Source organism: Hibiscus syriacus, unplaced genomic scaffold, assembly GCF_006381635.1.
Source record: "Hibiscus syriacus cultivar Baekdansim isolate YM2019G1 unplaced genomic scaffold, ASM638163v2 tig00117034_pilon, whole genome shotgun sequence".
NCBI classification, from domain to species: domain Eukaryota; kingdom Viridiplantae; phylum Streptophyta; class Magnoliopsida; order Malvales; family Malvaceae; genus Hibiscus; species Hibiscus syriacus.
Genome location: NW_024063533.1, coordinates 6,089,061 through 6,109,872, shown reverse-complemented (window position 1 = coordinate 6,109,872; position 20,812 = coordinate 6,089,061). Strand labels below are relative to the sequence as shown.

At 34.1% G+C, this 20,812-nt stretch overlaps 2 protein-coding genes and 1 pseudogene across 2 annotated transcripts; 2 read left to right on the top strand and 1 right to left on the bottom strand.

Annotated features, from left to right (window-relative positions):
- Positions 1-1,726: 1,726 nt before the first annotated feature.
- On the top strand, positions 1,727-2,257 carry LOC120196491 (STS14 protein-like). Its single transcript, XM_039198297.1, has one exon. It carries the CDS (start codon positions 1,727-1,729, stop codon positions 2,234-2,236), a length of 510 nt encoding a protein of 169 aa, XP_039054228.1. The 3' UTR covers positions 2,237-2,257.
- A 314-nt stretch (positions 2,258-2,571) lies between these two features.
- Positions 2,572-3,162, top strand: LOC120196516. The gene has a single exon (XM_039198313.1). The coding sequence runs from the start codon at positions 2,572-2,574 to the stop codon at positions 3,160-3,162; it is 591 nt and encodes a 196-aa protein (XP_039054244.1).
- A 58-nt stretch (positions 3,163-3,220) lies between these two features.
- The window catches only part of LOC120196514, a 33,632-nt pseudogene continuing 16,040 nt past the window's right edge, over positions 3,221-20,812 (bottom strand).

Genomic DNA, 20,812 nt, shown 5'->3' with positions numbered 1-20,812 from the left:
CCGACCGACAATCGTCTGCCGCCGCCAACTCCATCGTCGGCCACCGGCGACCGAAAAATTCCAAAATTCCTCAAAAGATAGATCCGAATGATCTAAGACCTATCTCGACCCCCGTTTTCCCTAAAAAGCCTTGGATTCTCGAAGATATAAGGAAGTACCTTCGGTATTTCGGTTTCTATGGTGGCTCGTGAAGGTGCGTGGAATCTCTGGTCACCGTGTGATTTCGTCGGTAAGCTCTCTCTATTTTTTTATATTTGTTGGTATTTGGTTGTTGTGTTTCCTTGTTGCTCTCCGTTTTTCTTTTCGTTTTGCAGGTTCGATGGCTTTTATAGACACCACCGAGCCTCCTTCGGACTGGGTAATATGGAGGTTTTCGGTGAGTCGCCAACTATTGTGGTGACTCACCCTATATCTTGCGACGTGGGCGGCTGGTGTTGGGATCTATGTAGCCTTCGGTTGGCGTCGTGGCAGTGTGGCAGCAAGGGTCGAGGCGATGGCAGCATCTGGCTAATGAACGACGGCCATAGTCCCTAGGGTTTCATGCTGGACTCATTTAGGCCGTTGGATCTGTCTTGATCTGACGGTGGAAAGGAGATGGCGGCTGGAGAAGAAGATGAAATCCTAATATGTTTAGGGTTATCATTTGGGCCAATCTGGGTGTATTTTGTAACTGGTCGGTCTGGTTTTGGGCATGTAATGTAAATAATATTTTAATAATAATAATAATAATAATAAATAAATAATAAATAAAAAAAATTGATGTCTACACATCTTCTACCATTATGTGACATAAAGTATTTAAATGAATTGAATCCAAAAAGGATATGATAAAAAAGTGACGAAAGTATAAAAACCGATAGATTAATTTAAAGATAAAATATATAGAAATTATGCGTGATCGAAAATGTTATCAAAAGCATAATATTTTAGGTTGGATGTAACCTAAAATATTACAAAAAAAATTAACATTTTCAATTGTTAATTGAAAATGTTAAATTACGTTGAATTTAAAATATTATGTTTTATAATAATATTTTTAATCGAATCTGATTTCTACCGTATTTTAATCTTAAATTTTAGGTTGTACCGTAAAATTATACGATAACATGAGATTACCTAATCTCGGGATCAGATTACAAGGTGCAGTAAAAAACCAAGTAATCACAATTAAACAAACAAATAGATGATAAAAAGCCATCCAGTTAACGAATCATTAAACGCGCACCACATGGAGCAAACTGTGAGAATGAGACACAGATCAATGTCAACAAGGTCACGTGCAAATCGCAAAGTTTATAAAAAGAAATCCAAACTCTTCAATTAATCAAGCTGATTAGTTGTTAATAAACTTTGATTAAACAAAAATAAATGGTTCTGATCCCCATGGAACTCCACCCTTTTCCAATGGCAAAAGCCGACCTAATGCCATTTCTCCCCCAACACATTGTCCCCATTTCCCACTTCCCACGCCTCTCGGCCTCATTGTACGTGATAAACTTGACTGTATCAAATCTATTGCTTAAATAATATCTCGAACTCGATTTTTTTATATATATAGAATTTTTATTAAAATATTTCACCTATAAAAATCATATATATGACACGAGTAGATTCAGATAGCGTCCTCAAATCACAAACGGTCTTAATTCGTTTAACGTGTGATGTAATAATGGCATTCTATATAACACATAACCAGCACTAACTTCATACTATATACGGTACAGAAATGGCCATCCTCTTGGTTGCAGTGACAGTCCTAGTTCTAGTCATTAGCCATAACACATTCCAGGGTGTATCTGCGTTGGTGAGCCCTGGTTCGATGGCTCCATCGACGTTGCCAAGCGCAGCCAGGGAATTCCTGGGAGCACACAATCAAGCAAGAGCCGCAGTTGGGGTCGGACCACTTAAGTGGGGTGCTCAACTACCCAATGCCACAGCTCTCCTCGCCAGATATCAGAGGAACAAAATGGGTTGTCAGTTTGCGAACCTGAAAGATCACAAGTACGGAGCAAACCAGTTATGGGGGAGTGGAGCAGCAGTGCCGCCACGCACGGCGGTGGACACATGGTTGAAAGAGAAGACTTACTACGATTATGCTAGCAATTCTTGTGCACCAAATCATAGGTGTGGAGTTTATAAGCAAGTGGCTTGGAAGAACTCTACGGAACTGGGGTGTGCTCAAGCTACATGCAAGGACCAAATTAGTTTAACCATTTGTTTCTATAATCCTCCTTGAAATTATGTAGAAGAAAGACCATACTAGATTCATATTAGATATTTATAGCTGCCTGTAGGAACCGATCTATGTTTTTCTGGGTAATATCCTTAATTTGGATCCAAAATAACACTGGCATTTGTTTTTTTTATAAGTTTTTGAATTATATATATCTGAATATTACTCGGTTGAACAGTTTGATTCCATTTAGAACTCTTCATGCTTCAAAATTTTCTCAATTCTTATCTCTTTAATCTTCCTTCTTATCTTAAGTAACTGCCTTGTCCTTTTGTCATTTTTCCTTGTTTCCACTACGCTGTTATTAGGAAAGACGAATCAAATCAATGAAATCATAGATGGAAGAGAGTACAGACACCAGGGTGAATACTCCTTCTCACTTGAGGAATCTATTAAGTCAAATTATGGAGCTTTTAGCGCCATTGAGAGCATTAAACGGATTAATATTTTCCCACTGTCTACCTGGTGCTGCAACGCTGGTCACTGGCACCATCATTTGTCCCATAAATTCCAGAAAGGTTAAGCTTTGTTTGAAAGAAAACACAAAAGCCGATCCCTTGGTCTTCATTGAACTTCCCCTTGCCCCAACAGAATTCACCAGTTCAATCGACAGCGGTGTTCTCCGCATAGTCCTGGACCCTGTCCCTGATTCAGGTTATCACGCAAAGGTGGCTAACGTATTGCAATGGACAAAAGGTAGGCTTTGTCAGAAGGTTGGAATTTGGGAAGTTGGACAAAAGGTCTCGTCTGGAGCCTGGTTTTTGCCTCGGAACAGTACAGACGCCGGTGGATTCAAGTACTTGAGAGGCCAGTTTGAGCGAAAAGTTGGTTCAGATGGTTCAGAGACTTACCATTTGGTAGATCCTGCATATTGGTTAGGACAAGACTTACTCTTTGTACAAGTTAAGATGTTAAATATTCCAAAATGAAAATGCCTGCAAATTGCATCATCAGGCTCAAGCACCATACCTTGATGCATATACTATATCATCTTACTAATTCTTTAGATATAAGGTACCTAAAGGTAAAATTATGAGGAATCCATTCAATGCTCTTGAATGATTTCCCTTGCTGACATTTTCTGATACTGCAACGAAGTGATTCGGGCAATGACTGTTGGATCATTTCCATGAGACCCGACGGACACAAACTCGAATCCTTTGCAAATGGCTCTACGATCTTTGGTAACAGAATTTTTTTGTTGCGGACACCGAACGTAGCCCGGATGTACTCTCTTCTTTTGCAGTTTCCAGCTCTTGTAATACTCTCTTTGGCGTATAGGCACGTACCTAAAGAATTGAACAAATGTAGCATGGAAATTAAAATGTTTTCGACTGGTGCTAACTGCTAATAGTAAAGCAAAAACACAGATAAAAAAATATATTACCGCCGGATCCGAATGGTTTCCTGAACAGAGTGCAAAGTGTAAAAGGGGTTCTGGATGTTCAATTGCATTGCCTGCTTTTTGTCTCCTGGTTTAAATTTTGCCCTTGAAGAAAGTAATAACCGAAGCCACTACAGAAAGGAGAAAGTTTTATCAAGCACCACCTTAAAACATGATTTAAATCAAGCACATAGTGAATATTAAAACTAGAATTAGATGCCTTCATGCATCTCATATGAAATATCATCTTGTCACTACAAGGTCTATAACAATCTTAAGTAATTAAAGAATCGAAATTGATGACCAGACAGACGTGGTTTGAGATCTACCCTTCCTGGACGAGACATACGACATCCAAGAATGGAACTCTGTATTTTATCTGCACTGATGGTGTGACCTCCTATGTTATATGCACCCTGTATGTGTTCAAGAGTATAAGGTGGTGTTTGTTTTTTACTGTGTAAGGTATGTAAATCTCTTATGTCTGCGCCGCGCAGACCACGCGCAGACATTGGGCTTCGCAGACTGTTTGTTTTTTAGAAGACAGATGCTCTTTAAACGTCTGCGCGAGCTCTTCTTAGTGCAGACATGGTTTTATGTCTTCAAAGGTCTGCGGGAAAATTAAAATCATTTAAATCCATTTTAAAATATATATTGATTTATTTTAAAATATGGATTGATTTATTTTAAAACATGAAAATATTTATTTTAAAATATGGATTGATTTATTTTAAAATATGGATTGATTTAATTTAAAATATGAAAAAAAATTTATTTTAAAATATGAATTGATTTATTTTAAAATATGGAAAATTTTATTTTAAAATATGGATTTATTTATTTTAAAATATGGATTGATTTATTTTAAAATATAGATTGATTTATTTTAAAATATGGAAAAATTTATTTTAAAATATTGATTGATTTATTTTAAAATATGGATTGATTTATTTTAAAATATGAATTGATTTATTTTAAAAAATTTATTATTGTAGTTATATGAATTATTTAAATTTCAATATTATAAAACTAAAATTATTAAAATTTCAGTATTGCAAAACTCTATTAAGTTTAAAAAATCAGTTTATTTTATATTTCAGTTTATTTTAGCAGTCTGCAGACGTTAAAAAACAAACAGTCTTCTTCTTGCAGACTACAGACTTTTGGTCCACCTTTTCTGCTGCAGATGTCTGCTGATGTGGTCCGCAGACTGCATACCTTTTACATCTTCAAAAACCAATCTCGTTTCATAGTTCAAGAGAGGTGACAATGAGATAGGTTATCCTTACCCTCAACAGTAGAAAAAGTCTCTTCACTTTGCTTTGTGGAATAAGCCAGAAATGCCTATTATGGAAGAAAGAAAGACTGAATATAATCTATCACATTGCATTGGCGGTCAAAGCTATAACAGTAGTCTTTTCATTGATGAGAACACTTACATGCATCACCAATGAATTGTGTATGTTTATCCAGAATGCTAGCTTCTCTTCGTGTTTCAGCTTCCTAGGATCGACTTCTTCCAGTTGACAGAGGAAAGACCTATAACATAATAATTTTGAAAAAGAAAAACAGCAAAAGCTGTAAGAGGCTCACATATCTAATGTTTCTTATATGATCCTGAGATCATTAGAAACAGTTTTACTTGTGACAATTGTATGTCAGAACAACCCACCTGAAATTCTGTAGCAGGAGTTCCACATCATCCAGTTTCTGGTTATATCTGAAAATCCATGGCACTTCAACCATTGTGCTATATGGTCCACTAAACTCTTTAAGTCCTTCCACGTGGAAAGGGTTATCTAACCGTACATCGAAAGATGAATTATTTCTGAACCCTGGACTCCACATCTGGTGCTGATCCTGTGGGGAAAAGGCATTGGCTGATGACGTTGGTGAATTGGGAGATGAAAAGCTGTTTTGGACCAAAAGTGGGTCTGCAAGCTTGCAATATATATCAGGCACGCACTTGATCATATCCTCGGAAAGCTTGTTCGGTGTCTTGGGAACATGATCGGAAATGCGAGTGCCAAGGTGATCTGCCAGACTGATTATACTCGGTGCATTCTGAGCATACTTTAGAGAACCAAGCAAAAGTTAGAACAAGAAAAGATGATCAAATTTTCTGAGAAGATTACAAGCTGAAGGTAATTTACCTGCGTCACGGACAGAGGCTGTGAATGGCAGGAGCGTTCAGTTTTGGATAAAATCTCATCTGGAGAAGTCCTACCTAAAAATATTGCTCTTCGTGACAGTGAAGACTGACGGGGATGAACACTGGAATCCATTAGTTTCTCTTCTCCAGTTCCATTAGGCTCCTCTTCCTCCCACCAATTTTCATGGTTACCAGAGAGAATAGCTGAATTTTCAACTTTGGATTCATTATCAGGTCCGGAAACTTCCGAAAATCTAGTTTTTGGTTTATCTACTGGTGTTTTAAACCTTTCATCCCTTTTAGAGTAGGGTAAAGACGACACTTGTTGCTCAAATGCTCTCCTATACAAGGAGAGAAGGTACCGTTCCAAATATACAACTTCCAACTCCAATACAGCAATTTCCTTTACTAACTCCATACTAGGCTGCAGAAAAGCACTGTCAACTTTCAAGAGGCAGACATGAAGAATAAACTTCTATTTCCTTACAACTAAAGGAGCTACCTTTGATATCGGCACCGCTGGATCATAACGGGAGGAAGTTCTATAACCCAATGCTATTTCTAATGCACGACGAACCTCAAATCGATACTGCAACCTTTTCTCGAGCAGTGAAATCTGCACAAAACTGTTTTAGGAAGAAAAAGAAGAATCACATTAGCAATACTTTGTAACTTTTGAGCGGTATCTTGGGTCATTGAAGACCTCACAAAATAAAATTCAAGCCAATGTGGTATCCAAATATGACTAGAATGATAAAAAACAGGTTAAAGTTTCACACCTCTTGTTTCAGAGAGCTTTGGACCTCAGCGCTGGCAGTGGGAGACTGCTGCTTCTTGATTTTGACAGAGTCCTTCAAATGCCTCATATCCTGGTATCAGAAATATTTAAAAATCAGAACCTTGTCCAATGGAAAATGTTCTCAGGGAGCCAGAATAATTTAGGAAGAGAATTCTGTTATCATTCTCAAATTGCAAGAGGCATTACATTTACCTATACAAAGCCTTGTATCCTAGTTTCTCAGGCATAAATGAAATAAAATCAGCTTCTATTCAGACTGGGTTTTCATCAAATAATCCGATAACACGATTCCCACTTTAAACCATCACTTCTTACATGCTATCATACATAACAATATGCACGTAAAGCAACAAAGAAAAAGGAAGAAACGTGGTAAAGGGGAGGGCAAAGGATATCTTTAATAAGTTATGTGACTGGCACTGCAATAGGCCTTTATATTGGATGCAAGAGAAAAATAATCTTTAGTCTAAGAAACATCAAGATAACACAGTCATTATGCTCCAAATTCTCTAACCATGGAAAAATAATAGCTTCCAAATTACTACCAGACCTAAAAGGAAAAAGAGAATGAACTACCAGGTATATACAACTTGGTGCTTCAAGAGAACTACTCAAGCCATCTTCCTCAACTCTTCTCTCACCAGGAAAGCTGTCATGGGACAAAATTAGCCAAGAATCAATAGATAAAATTTGTAAAAGGCAAGTTTTGAAGAATGTCAATGCAAATTTGCAATTGGTAGCCTCTCATGGGTGATTGCCAAAACTCAAGCTAAAAGATAACTTGTGTCACATATTTCTATAAGCAAGAAAACCATGGGTGTAATTCCTCACCCTTTACCAGTGGTCCATTTAGCTATCTTTCCCGAAAACAATCTCAAAAAGATATCCAATTACTTGAAGTAACCTAGGATTGACTTATTAATCACCAATGTTACAAAATAAATCTGAAAGAGTGAAGAAGTTAAAAAAAAGAAAAAAGAAAAAAAGAATAACTAACAGGTAACAAATCTTATGCAAATAAAAGAAAGTTTTATGTGAAGCCAAATTTCAAGAAGATCCATAAACTTTCAAAACTTCTTTTAATAAACCACGGACCACAAAAGCATTAATGACTATGACCAACCAAATCTTGGAGAAGGGACATGGAGCCAAACTCATAAAGGAGAATAGGCAAATGCCTCTTCAGGGTCGAGTTTTTCATTTCAGTTAGGATTTGTAAGTGGAAAACAAATAATGCAAGATCAATATCGAATAAGATATGAACAAGAGACGATATTGAGAGTAGTTCAGCCTTGTCTATGGATGAGAAGGATAATAATTCAAACATAGAGATTATGAAGGTACAATTACATAAGTAACCACAAAATATTAAAATATTTTTCCCACTCAACTAAAAAAAAATTCAAATTAAATTTGAGTTATAAAATATATCTCATCAACTCAATTAAATCAAAATTTTTTGAGTTGACTCTTCTACTCACCCCTAATTACAACGGACAATAAACTCTCTCTATTTAATTTATATGATGGGCTGAAGACTGGAAGACTAAGGGCTTAGCCCGAATTCTGACCCCATCCTACTAGTCCTAGACCTAAATCTTAAACTATGTTTAACAAATTATGTAAAATGGACCCAAAAGTAAGGTCCATACTATCCTTGGATTGCCCATCTTTCTCTATAGCCATTACGTAGGAGGAATTTGTAGATGCGTACACACTTTATAGAATCTTTTAATCAATCTCTTTAATTGGGGGTTGATAATTAAACTCTTTTCATCTGTTTATAATATTTCTTAGTTATTGACAACATTCACAACTGTTTGAATCTAAAATCTTTAAGAAAAACAATACTCCTTTTTACTAATGAGGTGGGTTGATGGATTCTTCAAATTCACTTGAATGCTTTTACATGCTTTAATTTTTCTGCATGGTTTCTAATATCACAGATTGCTTCTAAAACATTAAATAAAACAAAACATTCTTACTAGAATTTGACCCTGCTTGGTAAATTGCTACACTCATATGTTGTTACAGTGAAAACGCTTTTGAAACCGAAAGGGTTTTTTTTCTTTCTTTTAGCAACTTTAGATAATCATTTTATCTGATGGGATATCATATCCAAAAGAAACCCATTTCCACTCTCTCACTAAAAGACTAAACTAATTGTTAGATTGATTTTTCACCCATAAAATTATACTTATCTTTGATAAAAAAGGAAAAAACAAAAGGAGAGGGAACTGATTGATGGCTGCATTGCAACTGAACAACTTGGTTTAAAACTAAGAGATGTTGGTTTATATATATATATATATATATATATATATATATATTGTTTTTCTCAAAGGAAAAGCAACATATTAGGTAAAGGGTACTTGTTGCTTTGCAAATTATTTGTTTTGGATTTTAAGAAACCAAACTTTGATTATCAGGTGAACAAATGCGGCAACAGAAAGAAAGAAAAACAATCTGGCAGTTCTTTAGCTGAGCATGCAAAATAAGACAAAAAAGAAAACAAACAAAGACTGAGAATCGATTGGTTTAGGGAATTTATGCTAACAATGACTTATACCACCCACTTGTTGCCAGCCAATTTCCTTTTAGGTCACAATGCCTTCTTTCACGTTATATACGCTTTCTTTTCTCTTTGTCTTTGGCATTTGTTGAGCCAGTAAACCATAGCGAGGAATCGTTATGTTATTTCACTTGCATTTGGTAGTAATTTGTTTTCTAGATCCATCCCTGAATCTATATATATTAAATATCAAATCATTAAAGCACCCAAAGTTCGTATCTATTTACCTTTCCCTCGAGCCATCAACAGTTAGTTCTCATTTATATGGAAGAAAATATATCTTAGGCATGGAGAACTGAATGGGATGGCCGAAGTTAATCGCCTTTTGAAAATTTTAAACTATCATATATTTTAAATATTCTTTTATATTTTTTTATTGATAATATGTTTATGTCCCGATAATTTTATAAGTTTGCTCCATTCTAAAATTTTGAATTTCTGTAACCCTAACATAAAAACTCCTATCCATCTCTGACATTAGAGTTTCTTTGACACTTGAATGAGACATTAACACTTTTATCAATACTATAATTATTTGATTTAACATCATTGATAAAATAATCATATCATTTAAAGTATTTTAATAAATATAAAATGATTAAACACAAGAAATAAGAAAATTATTTAAATTGATAGAAATAAATAAAATAGAGGAGCATATATTGTTAATAGTTTATGTCATGAAAAAACATAAATACTTCTTTTTGAATAAAAAGATGAACATAAATTAAGAGAAGCCAAGTATCCACAAGTCTGTGCGGTTCAGCGTTCTCCTGGTATTCCCGAGTAGTCTCAATTGGAAGCGTAATGCTTTGAAACAGAAAGCATCCTTCCAAGCTAGTTTAGTCAATCCATCTGCGACTTGACCTTATTACAATCATGAGGAGTATGTTTGAGTGACACCTGGCAATTACACTTAATTAGATCAATTATATGCGACACCATTGACGAACCACCCCAAGCATTACCATCCCACCAGAGCATGGAAAGAGCCTCTCAACTGTCCGATTGTACCACAATTGTTGGAATTTATAGTCTCCAAACAATTTGTAATCTTTCAAATATACCCCATAATTCTGTATCAATAACTGAGCAAATATCAATAGCTTTGGATAACCCCATCACAAGTGGATAAGCCAGAGTTAATTAGTCTTGCTCCATCCGAATTTAATTTAAGGCTTAAGGGTAACTTTTGCCTCTGTAATAGACCTAATTTAGCATTTTCGCCCCTATCGTATTTGTAGATACCCGTTTTTCTCAAGATTATTATTAATATCTAATATTATTATTATAATTATTTATATTACTATTACTATTATTTTTTATTTTCATTATATGTCTATTTTTATTTTTATTATTTTGCAGGCTTTACAAACCTGAATGGGCCCGAATACAACTCAAGAGGCACAACAAAAAAAATTGGGCCCAAATTACAGTCTGACCCGATCAAAGCTTCAAGCCCAACTCTCAGGCCTAAGCATCAAAACCAAATCATCCCAAACCCTAAACCTAATTAAGATTTGTTGAAACCCTAGGGTTTTCAGTCGTCGCCGCCAATAGGGGAAGAGTCGCGCCGCCGCTGTTCCAGTCACTCACTCCAGTCGATTTCAGTCGCCGTTTAATCTAATCCATCCTCATCATCTCAACCAACAGTGACAACCAAATCAGAAAAAAAAAATCAATCAATCAAAAATCAATCAAAGCCCATTTTTAAAATCCCAAAAAATCCAGATCTTTGAATGTATGCTTAGGAGAAATCATTCCCTACCTTCTGCTACCACAAAACCCACCACCAAACCGAGCCAAAGGAAAGGATAAAAAAGAGGGTTCAGGAGGAAAAAGGGAGAACATTCGGGGAGGGGGAATTCTAAAAAAAAAGGAAGAACTGAAAAAAAGAAATTGTTCGAACAAAAAAAAGGCCATTAGAACAAAAAATAAACCCAAGAAAAAAAATAGTTTCGAGCAAAAGACCTACCTTTTAAGGAAACCCGACCATTGATTCGCTTCACCGAAATAACAAGGTTCCATTACCGAAAGTAAGGTTTTACCTTTAGGGGTTAGTTTTCGTTTTTGAGTTTGGATATTTTTTGGGGTTAAATAAAAGGGGTTTGGCTGTGAAATGTGTTGTTTTGGGAGGGAGGTGATGTCCCGAGCGGTTTGTATCCCCTGTTCACCGATTTATGATGGCCGAAGTTGGTTTGTTTCCACCAGCGGCTTTGGGAGAGAGCCTTTAGGGTTCTCGGTTGAAGAAGAAGAAAAGAGGGGAGATAAGGTTTAGAGGAGAGACGAGCAACTGGGCAAATGAAAATGGGTTAGAGTTCTTTGAAATCCCTTAAGGGTATATATATGCGTGAGTTAAAACGACATCGTTTTAAACTCTTAGGGTTCTTGTGTTTCGCGCATGGGTAAATTCCATACGAAGGGTCTCTATCTTTGTTAGGTTTCATTTTAGTCCATGTTTGAAGGTTTTTAGAAATTTTGATTTTGGCTTCTTATTTCAAGCGTGTTCATTTTGGTCACTTTAAGCTATGTATTTTTTATTATTTCGATTTCCAACATGTAATATTTGATATTTGTATTTCGATCCTAAATATATGGGGTTATTACATTTTTAGTGTTTGTAATATGTTATTTTTACATTATGTGTTTTGTTATTTATTTAATTTGTTTTTGAGAGATTAACTTTACAGTTTTATTATTTAGCCTTATTTTGCTTGTTTTCTTATTTTTAGGAATATTTTAATTTGAATGCCTTACTTTAAATATATCCATTTTGGTCCTAAATGATTGAAATTGGTCTATTAATAATTTTAGTGCTAGTTTATAAAATATTTTTACCATGATTGCCTTTATTTCTTCTTATTGATTGTATAGTTTAATCCCTAAAGTCACTTTTTATTATTATTTTGAACCATAATTTATATATTCATTAATTTATTGCTAGTTGCAATATTTTCAAATATTATTTTACTTGAGGAATTTATAGAAACGTGCCTTAACTAACAAGGAGTGTGTTTCCAAGAATTGTTCGAACATAAAAATATTTCATATTCGAATGAATTTATTTTTTTTATATTTAACATATGTATTTTATCTAAAAAGTTGGGCAATATTATTTTGTATGGGGAATCCATGGAAATACCCCTTAACTGACAAGGAAGGTATTTCGAAAATTGTTCGCGCAAAAAAATAACTCGTATATTTTTCTGAAAAAGGGATCATAATTTAAATGTATATTCGAATTTGCAAATTTCAATATTTAGATGACGTATAATCACTTAGGTACCGATTTTGGGCGTTGTGGGGGTGATAATCATTCTCCACACGTAATCGACTCTCGAACCCTCTTCAAAATGAATTTCTGGTTAAACGTAGATCATTTTTTATCTTTTAAAATTATTTTTCTTAAAATTATTTTAAAAGGTATTTTTAGTTATTCGGCCTAGCTAATCCAAAGGTTGATGGTAACTCCCAATTTATTTATTTACGACCTTATTTTAAAACCCAACCTTTTCCAAAATTAAGTTGGATCGATCCCCGCCAATAGCCCCAAAAAGCTTAAGGACCGATCCCGTCATCTGACAGCTTGGCGACTCCACTGGGGACATTAGAGAGTCAGTCCCTAATCGATTATATGTCATTTTTTAGTTGAAAATGGTAAATTTAAATGATATTTAAATCTTGATCCTCATGTTTTGTTTGCATTGCATCATGCATATTTTATTTATTAGTTGTACTAACGTGTGATTTACATGTTTCAGATTTCTGACTTTGTTTTAGTCTGTTTGTTTTTGGTTCAAGGCAAAGGATTGTGAGTTCCCCCCACTCGCACTATAACTGTTTGAGTATTTAGAGCCTTCTAACTGTGCTCTGCCCTGTTAGGTAGGGGTAAACGCTACGCTTACGTGAGAAAAAGTATTTTCTCCGCATGGGCCTTAGCAAGTAACCTCTGGGGTGCATATGCCTCGTATTTACGAGTGAAACATTGAGTTTCCTCGCATGGACATGGGGAAATACATCCTATCGAATTGAACTCAGTCCTCTTAAGCCTATAATGGGTGAGGATCGAGGGTCTGGCAACCCCAAAGGGGCACCATCAAAAGACAATTCGAGGACCCTGTTAGTAATACCGAAACTCTACCCGTTTTATACTTAATTTTTGTTTGTTGTTTTTCAAAAGTCACAAAGGGGAAACTCACTATAACCTTTCCTCAGACTTATTTATTTATTTTGCAAAAGCATGAGAATTAGAAGAGTATGATGTTAGGTTAATTTGTTTCCAAACAAGCATGTGAACTAGATGGCATGAGGTTAGGATTTATGGGGATAGAAAATATGTCTGGGTAGAAATGTTATAAAAACATGTCAAGGTAGATACCATGTTGGGTAGGATCTTTTCATTTCGTAAATATTTCTTATGTTTTTGGTTAAGTGGTACTAACAATTTCTTTTGTTTTTATCTTATTTTTATCTTCCTTACGTTTGCATTTGCATTTTCACATCAGAGCCAAACAAGGTGTTAGTTCAAAGTGATTGATCAAATCAGAAGGCTTTCATATCGACATAAGAGTTCCATAGCTAGATAGTCAAATAGAAGGACAATGACTCACGAACAAAGTTAAACGATGAGAGAATAACTCAAATTCGATCGAAGTTTCCTGTTAGATGAACAAAGATCGATATGATATCAAATAGCCAGATGATAGTTGAGTCAAGAGATCCTTCATGAGATATCAAGGTCGCTTTCCTCTTGGATAATCCCACAGAAATGGAAGTCTAGAGATCCAATAATCACGGTGAGTGGACTAAAACAAAGAAAGGCGGATCAATATTTTGAGAAGTCCAACAACTATAAAGATAAAAAAAAACCAAATCGTGAGAAAGGATTGGATCAAATAAATGAATAAAATAAAGCTTGTATGTCTAGTGTAAGGAGAACTTATGGTGTGTTGAAGGATGTTCTATGGTGGTCGCTTTTGGAACTAACACCTTGTGCATTTGCACTTGCATTGGCATTCTTGTTTTCCATTAGCATATTAATTTATTTATTTTGCTATTGTTGCCTTTATAATAATTATATAACACCCCAGCCTGTATCCGACTCAGATACGAATCCAAGGTGTCACATTGACTTTTCAAAACATTTATTTTTAAAAACAAGTCGACAATTCGAGCAATATATCACATTAAAGCGGTGGAGCCTTTAAATAAATGTAATCATAGAGAATTCTTACTCAATTTAAAATAATACTTAGTAATTTATATAAATATAATCAAGTATGTTTACAAAATTTGATCAGAGCATATTTGATTTAAACTTTCATTTACATGTCAACAAAATAACATATAACAAAAGAACATACATCTTAAATCAATTCTGATCTGATCTTCTGTAGAGCTATGTTGTCTTGGCTTGCCCTAATCTTGATTTCCCGACTTCTTAGAACCTACATGTGGAAATCACTCACACACTATGTCATAATGTACATAAAACATCATATATTTAAACAACAAGAATATATGTAACATCATGCATTTAACCAACAAAAACATATAACATTATGCATTTTTCATTCATGTTATTTCTTTTAGTATTCCATGGTACATTCTTGAGAAATAAAATCCTAAAACACTTAGACATATTCTAAATATATCATAAAATCATATAAAGAAACTATGAAACATTTCATATAACAAAAACATATATGCATATATATATATATCATCATCATCAACAACATCATTATCATTATCATTCACTGTTCATTTATATCCTTTCTATTCATAGCCCATGTATATCATTGAGAACTTAAGGTATGTGAGTGCATTGAGGTTGTGCACAAATGTTGTCACCACAGCTCGTATAAATTGAACCGAAGAGCCGCGTAGGCATTGCACCGAAATGACATATAGAAATGTACCGAATGAGCACATAGTATTATCTCGAAGAATCGCGTAGAAATATCCCGAAAGACCACGTAGATTTGTCCCGAATAACAACGTAGAACCCTCGACTCTTGGCATGCCACTTATACCCTTAGCTCTCATATCACATACTTATGGGATTTACCTTTTATACATTTCACATATCTATATAATCACGTAGTTCAATATCACATAGACATATAATCACATAAGTCATTGTCACGTAGCTTATATCACATGTTCCTATAATCACTTATGTCATTACCACCTAGGTTATATCATATTCTCATGTAATCACATAGGTCAATGTTATTTAGCTTATCTCACTTTTTCATTTAATCACATAGGTCAATTATACCATTTCACATAGGTTATCACACAGACATGTATTCACATATCATTTTCTTATATATCCACATAGATCATGTAACACATAGTATAACATGTAACACATAGCTCATATATAACAATGCACATAACATATATACATATACATGTACTCATGTACACATAGAAAACCATATCAGTAATATACTTGTATTCATAAAATCATGCAATCTAACATTGGAAATAGACTCATCGCAAGTCTTATTTCCCATATCATCATATATTATAGTAGTATGCACTCACCTTAGCCTCACTTAGTCAAAGCAATACACTTAGCACTCTAGATCGATCTTAAAACTTTGAATCATCCGGATCTTGTCTTCGTTCAATATCTACACAAATATACGATCTAAATGAATATCGAAATTCATAATACTATAAATCAATCACTAATAACTTAAGCTAAACGAAACACTTAATTCACCATTTCACTTTGAATAGTATCGGTACCCAAGGTCTAGTACCGATACTTCTACACTATGGTACTATACTTCAGTATCAATACCCTTTCTCGATTCTGGAATTTTATCTCTCAAAATGGTACCAATACTTATAGATTAGTATCGATACCCTTCTTTTGGTATCGATACAACACTACTGATTTGCACAACTTCACCAGATGGTATCGATACTAGAAGAACAATATCGATACCCAAACCCATATTTCCCCAATTTTTGCTTGGAAGTATCAATATTGTTAATCCAATACCGATGCCCGTTGCCCAGAATTTATTCCTTTTAACCCGAAAATTTGCCAAAACTTATTTAACTTCCACTATTTTGACTCCTTTTAAGTCATTAAACTCAAATATACTTATTAAAACTAACTTATATCACTTAAATATTCCTTAACATCCAAAATCCCACTTCAATACTTGAATCTAAAAATCACACCATATTTTCAAACATGTTCTTAATCCTTTCTAATACTTCTAAATTCTTAATTAGACCATTGACAAGTCAAATATAACTTTCAAATCCAATTCCTAAACATTTCTAATCCATTCACTCATAAAACATTCTTTACAAATTCCCCCATAACTTATTTATATTTTAGTTTTAAACACCATTAAGCTTTCCTTAAGCTTATGTATCACCCAAAGACCAAAAGTCAAACTTAAAATTCAAGAAATAATCAACTTGAAAAGAACTCACCGTTGGTATGAAAACTCACGGCTAAAAGAAGAAGAAGAAGAAGAGAAATACACCAACTTTCCACATACTTCTTCCCTTCCCACTTTTTTGCCTAAATATCTTGTAAAATGAATTTTAAATTCATTTCTTACCTAAAGACCATTTTCCCTTCCATCATTCAATTCTTGCTAAATAATCATTTAAAAAAATATTCCAAATAAATCTCTAAGCTTTTAAAATTTTCAAAATTTACCATAATGTTTCAAAAACTTACATTTTAGCCATTAGTCCTGTTTTTGGGATGTTACAAATTTCCTCCTTAAGAAAATTCATCCTTGAATTTTCACTGCATAAATAGTTGGGGATACTATCTACACATATCTTTTAATGTTCCCATATTGCTTCCTTAGTTTAATCTTTCGTGTTTGCAGTTAATAAACTTTTCTTTTCACTCATTCAATTCTACACCTACATTCAACCTTTAGAAATCCGGATAATGTCATTCACCATGTATATAATAGAGTTCTATCAACACAGTAACCCCTAACATCACTAACTCAAGATCATAAGTAAGTTGATTTCTTTCATCTTTCTCTAATTGCTTTGCAATATAGATAAACCTTTACTCTTGTACAATCCTCATTCGAATTACAACACACATAATCTTTTCCAAATTCTACTTATACTAATCTATGAATAAATATCAATATTCTTTTTATCATCTTAAAATTTTCTACTACATCTTAAGCTTCCTTAATATATACAAATCCTTATCTACTTGACTACATATATACTGCTAAGATACATAACCATAAACAAATCCATTACATACTTGATTAGCTTAACCTGACATATTCTTCCTATTTTTTTACACTATTACACTTACCCTCACATAACCTTGATAGTCAGTACTACTTGCACAAAACCTTGTTCTATATTATTTCTTATTAATTAACCATTCTTAGCTCCTTATATGTTTTTCAGAATAAGTTTCTCGCAACTCAAACTAATTCAACACAACTTATTCACCCGAGAACCATTCCCTAATGGTTTAGTCACTATCACATCATTACTTGTTGCTTCTAATCAGAATTTTCAATTCTCTCACCAATTTTCTACTTATGTATAAATATGTTGATCCCGGATCTATCAAAACCAAAACTACTTTACCACATAATTGAAAAGTACCTGCAATGATCTTCATTAGTCCTTATATTGTAAACCTAAGCAGTTGAACGCATCTCATGTTGAGTGGATAACTCTGACTGATTTCTTCCTCGACCTCTGCCTCTACCTCTCTGAGATACCGTAGCAGATCGCTCAATTTGTATAGCCTCAATAGTAATCAATGGACAATCTTGAATAATATGTCCGGTGTCACCACATCTAAAGCAGGCTCCAGAGACCACTCGACATACTCCGATATGATTCTTTCCACAATGCTGACATTCCCTCGATTTACTTAAATTTGATCTTCTAGCACAAGATGTAGTTGACTCATACCTAGTCTGAAGTTGAAAATTCGAATCTTTTCTTTTCTTTGATGGTGCCGAACTCGATGATGCACCAGTTCTCTTAATCATCTGAGATTTTTGTTCTTGATACGTCTCAGTCTGAGCTCTCTCTAGAGCTTTAGTGTGATTAACCACTTCTTGAAACGAGGACAAATTTAAAACTATTAACATTAATTCAATCTAGGACGCAATCCCTCAACAAACCAATCGCATGCATCATTCTCAGTCGGAATCAGCTCAATATCAAATCGACTCAACTTATTAAAATCATACTCGTACTCATACATGGTGTAATTCCCTTGCTTCAAGCTCATAAATTCTTTCTTCATTTGCCTAATAAACTTATCATCGATGTACTTATTATTGAAATTTTCTAGAAATAACAACAACGTCACTTGATCACTTGACGTTCTCATGGTGACATTTGACCATACCTTAGCTTTCCTGCGAAGTAACGAAACTACTCCATCTAACTTCTCCACTTTAGAATAGTGAAGACCTTCTAGCATGATTTTCACTTCATTTAACCAAAGGTTCGTAGTGATAGGACCTTCCTCAGCTTCACCATTGAACTCGGGTGCTCCTAACCCTTTTAACTCATTTGCTACATTCATTCTAGGAATTGAGGGAGTAGAAGGTTGGAAACGCATCATAATAGAGTTCAACGTCCTGAAAAACACCCACTGATCTTGTATAGGCACTCCCTGAGATGTCTGCTCTTCATATTGTCTGGTGAGGGCAAGTGAATTACTATTACCTTCATGTCCTCTATCTCCAGCTTCACTTCGGGAGCTCTCGTGATCAGACATCTAATAAAAGAATAATATTTAACCATATTAGTAAGACAACATACTCATTATCCTATCAGATCAAAAATTTTCACAATTTTGTTCGCATGTATACTTTTTAAAACACATTTGACTTCGGTTTATGCCTAGAATCAGCTAAACCATAGCTCTTATACATTAAATGTAACACCCCAACCCGTTTTCAACCTGGATACGAACCCAAGGTGTCATATTGACTTTTCAAAACATTTACTTTTAACAACTAGTCGACAATTCGAACAATATATCACAATAAAGTGGTGGGGCCTTTAAATAAAAGTAATCATAGAAAATTTATACTCAATTTAAAATAATACTTAATAATTTACATAAATATAATCAAGTATGTTTACAAAATTGATCAGAGCATATTTAATTTAAACTTTTATTTACATGCCAACAAAATAACATATAACAAAAGAACATACAACTTAAATAAATTATGATCTGATCTTCTGTAGAGCTATCTTGTCTTGGCTTGCCTTAATCTTGATCTCCCGACTTCTTAGAACCTACGTGTTGAAATCACTCACACGCTATGTCATTGACTTAGTGAGGCATATAATTCACAAATGAAATATTAAAACATGTAATCACATTTTATCATAATGTACATAAAACATCATATATTTAAACAACAATAATATATATAACATCATGCATTTAACCAACAAAAACATATAACATTATGCATTGTTCATTCATGTTATTTCTTTTAATATTCCATGGTACATTCTTGAGAAATAAAATCCTAAAACACTTAGACTTATTCTAAATATATCATAAAATCATATAAAGAAACTATGGAACATTTCATATAACAAAAACATATATGCATATATATATATATATCATCATCATCATCAACATCATTCTCATTATCATTATCATTCACTGTTCATTTATATCCTTCCTTTCCATAGCCCATGTATATCATTGAGAACTTAAGGTATGTGAGTGCATTGAGGTTGTGCACAAATGTTGTCACCACAGCTCGTATAAATTGCACCGAAGAGCCGCGTAGGCATTGCACCGAAATGACATATAGAAATATCCCGAAGGAGCAGATAGTATTGTCCCGAAGAACCGCGTAGAAATGTTCCGAAAGACAACGTAGATTTGTCCCGAATGACAACGTAGAACCCTCGACTCTTGGCATGCCACTTATACCCTTAGCTCTCATATCACATACTTATGGGCTTTACCTTTTATACATTTCACATATCTATATAATCACGTAGTTCAATATCACATAGACATACAATCACATAAGTCATTGTCACGTAGCTTATATCACATGTTCCTATAATCACTTATGTCATTATAACCTATTTTATATCATATTCTCATGTAATCACATAGGTCAATGTTATTTAGCTTATCTCACTTTTTCATTTAATCACATAGGTAAATTATACCAGTTCACATAGGTTATCACACATACATGTATTCACATAGCTCATGATCACATAACTTATATCATTTTCTCATATATCCACATAGATCATGTAACACATAATATAACATATAAAACATAGCTCGTGTATAGCAATACACGTAACATATATACATATGCATATACTCATGTACACATAGAAAACTATATCAATAATATACTTGTATTCATGAAATCATGCAATCTAACATTAGAAATATACTCATCGCAAGTCTTATTTCCCATATCACCATATATTATAGTAGAATGCACTCACCTTAGCCTCACTTAGTCAAAGCAAAACACTTAGCACTCTAGATCGATCTTACAACTTTGAATCATCCGAAATCTTGCCTTCGTTCAATACATACACAAATATAAAATCTAAATGAATATCGGAATTTATAATACTATAAATCAATCGCCAATAACTTAAGCTAAACGATGCAC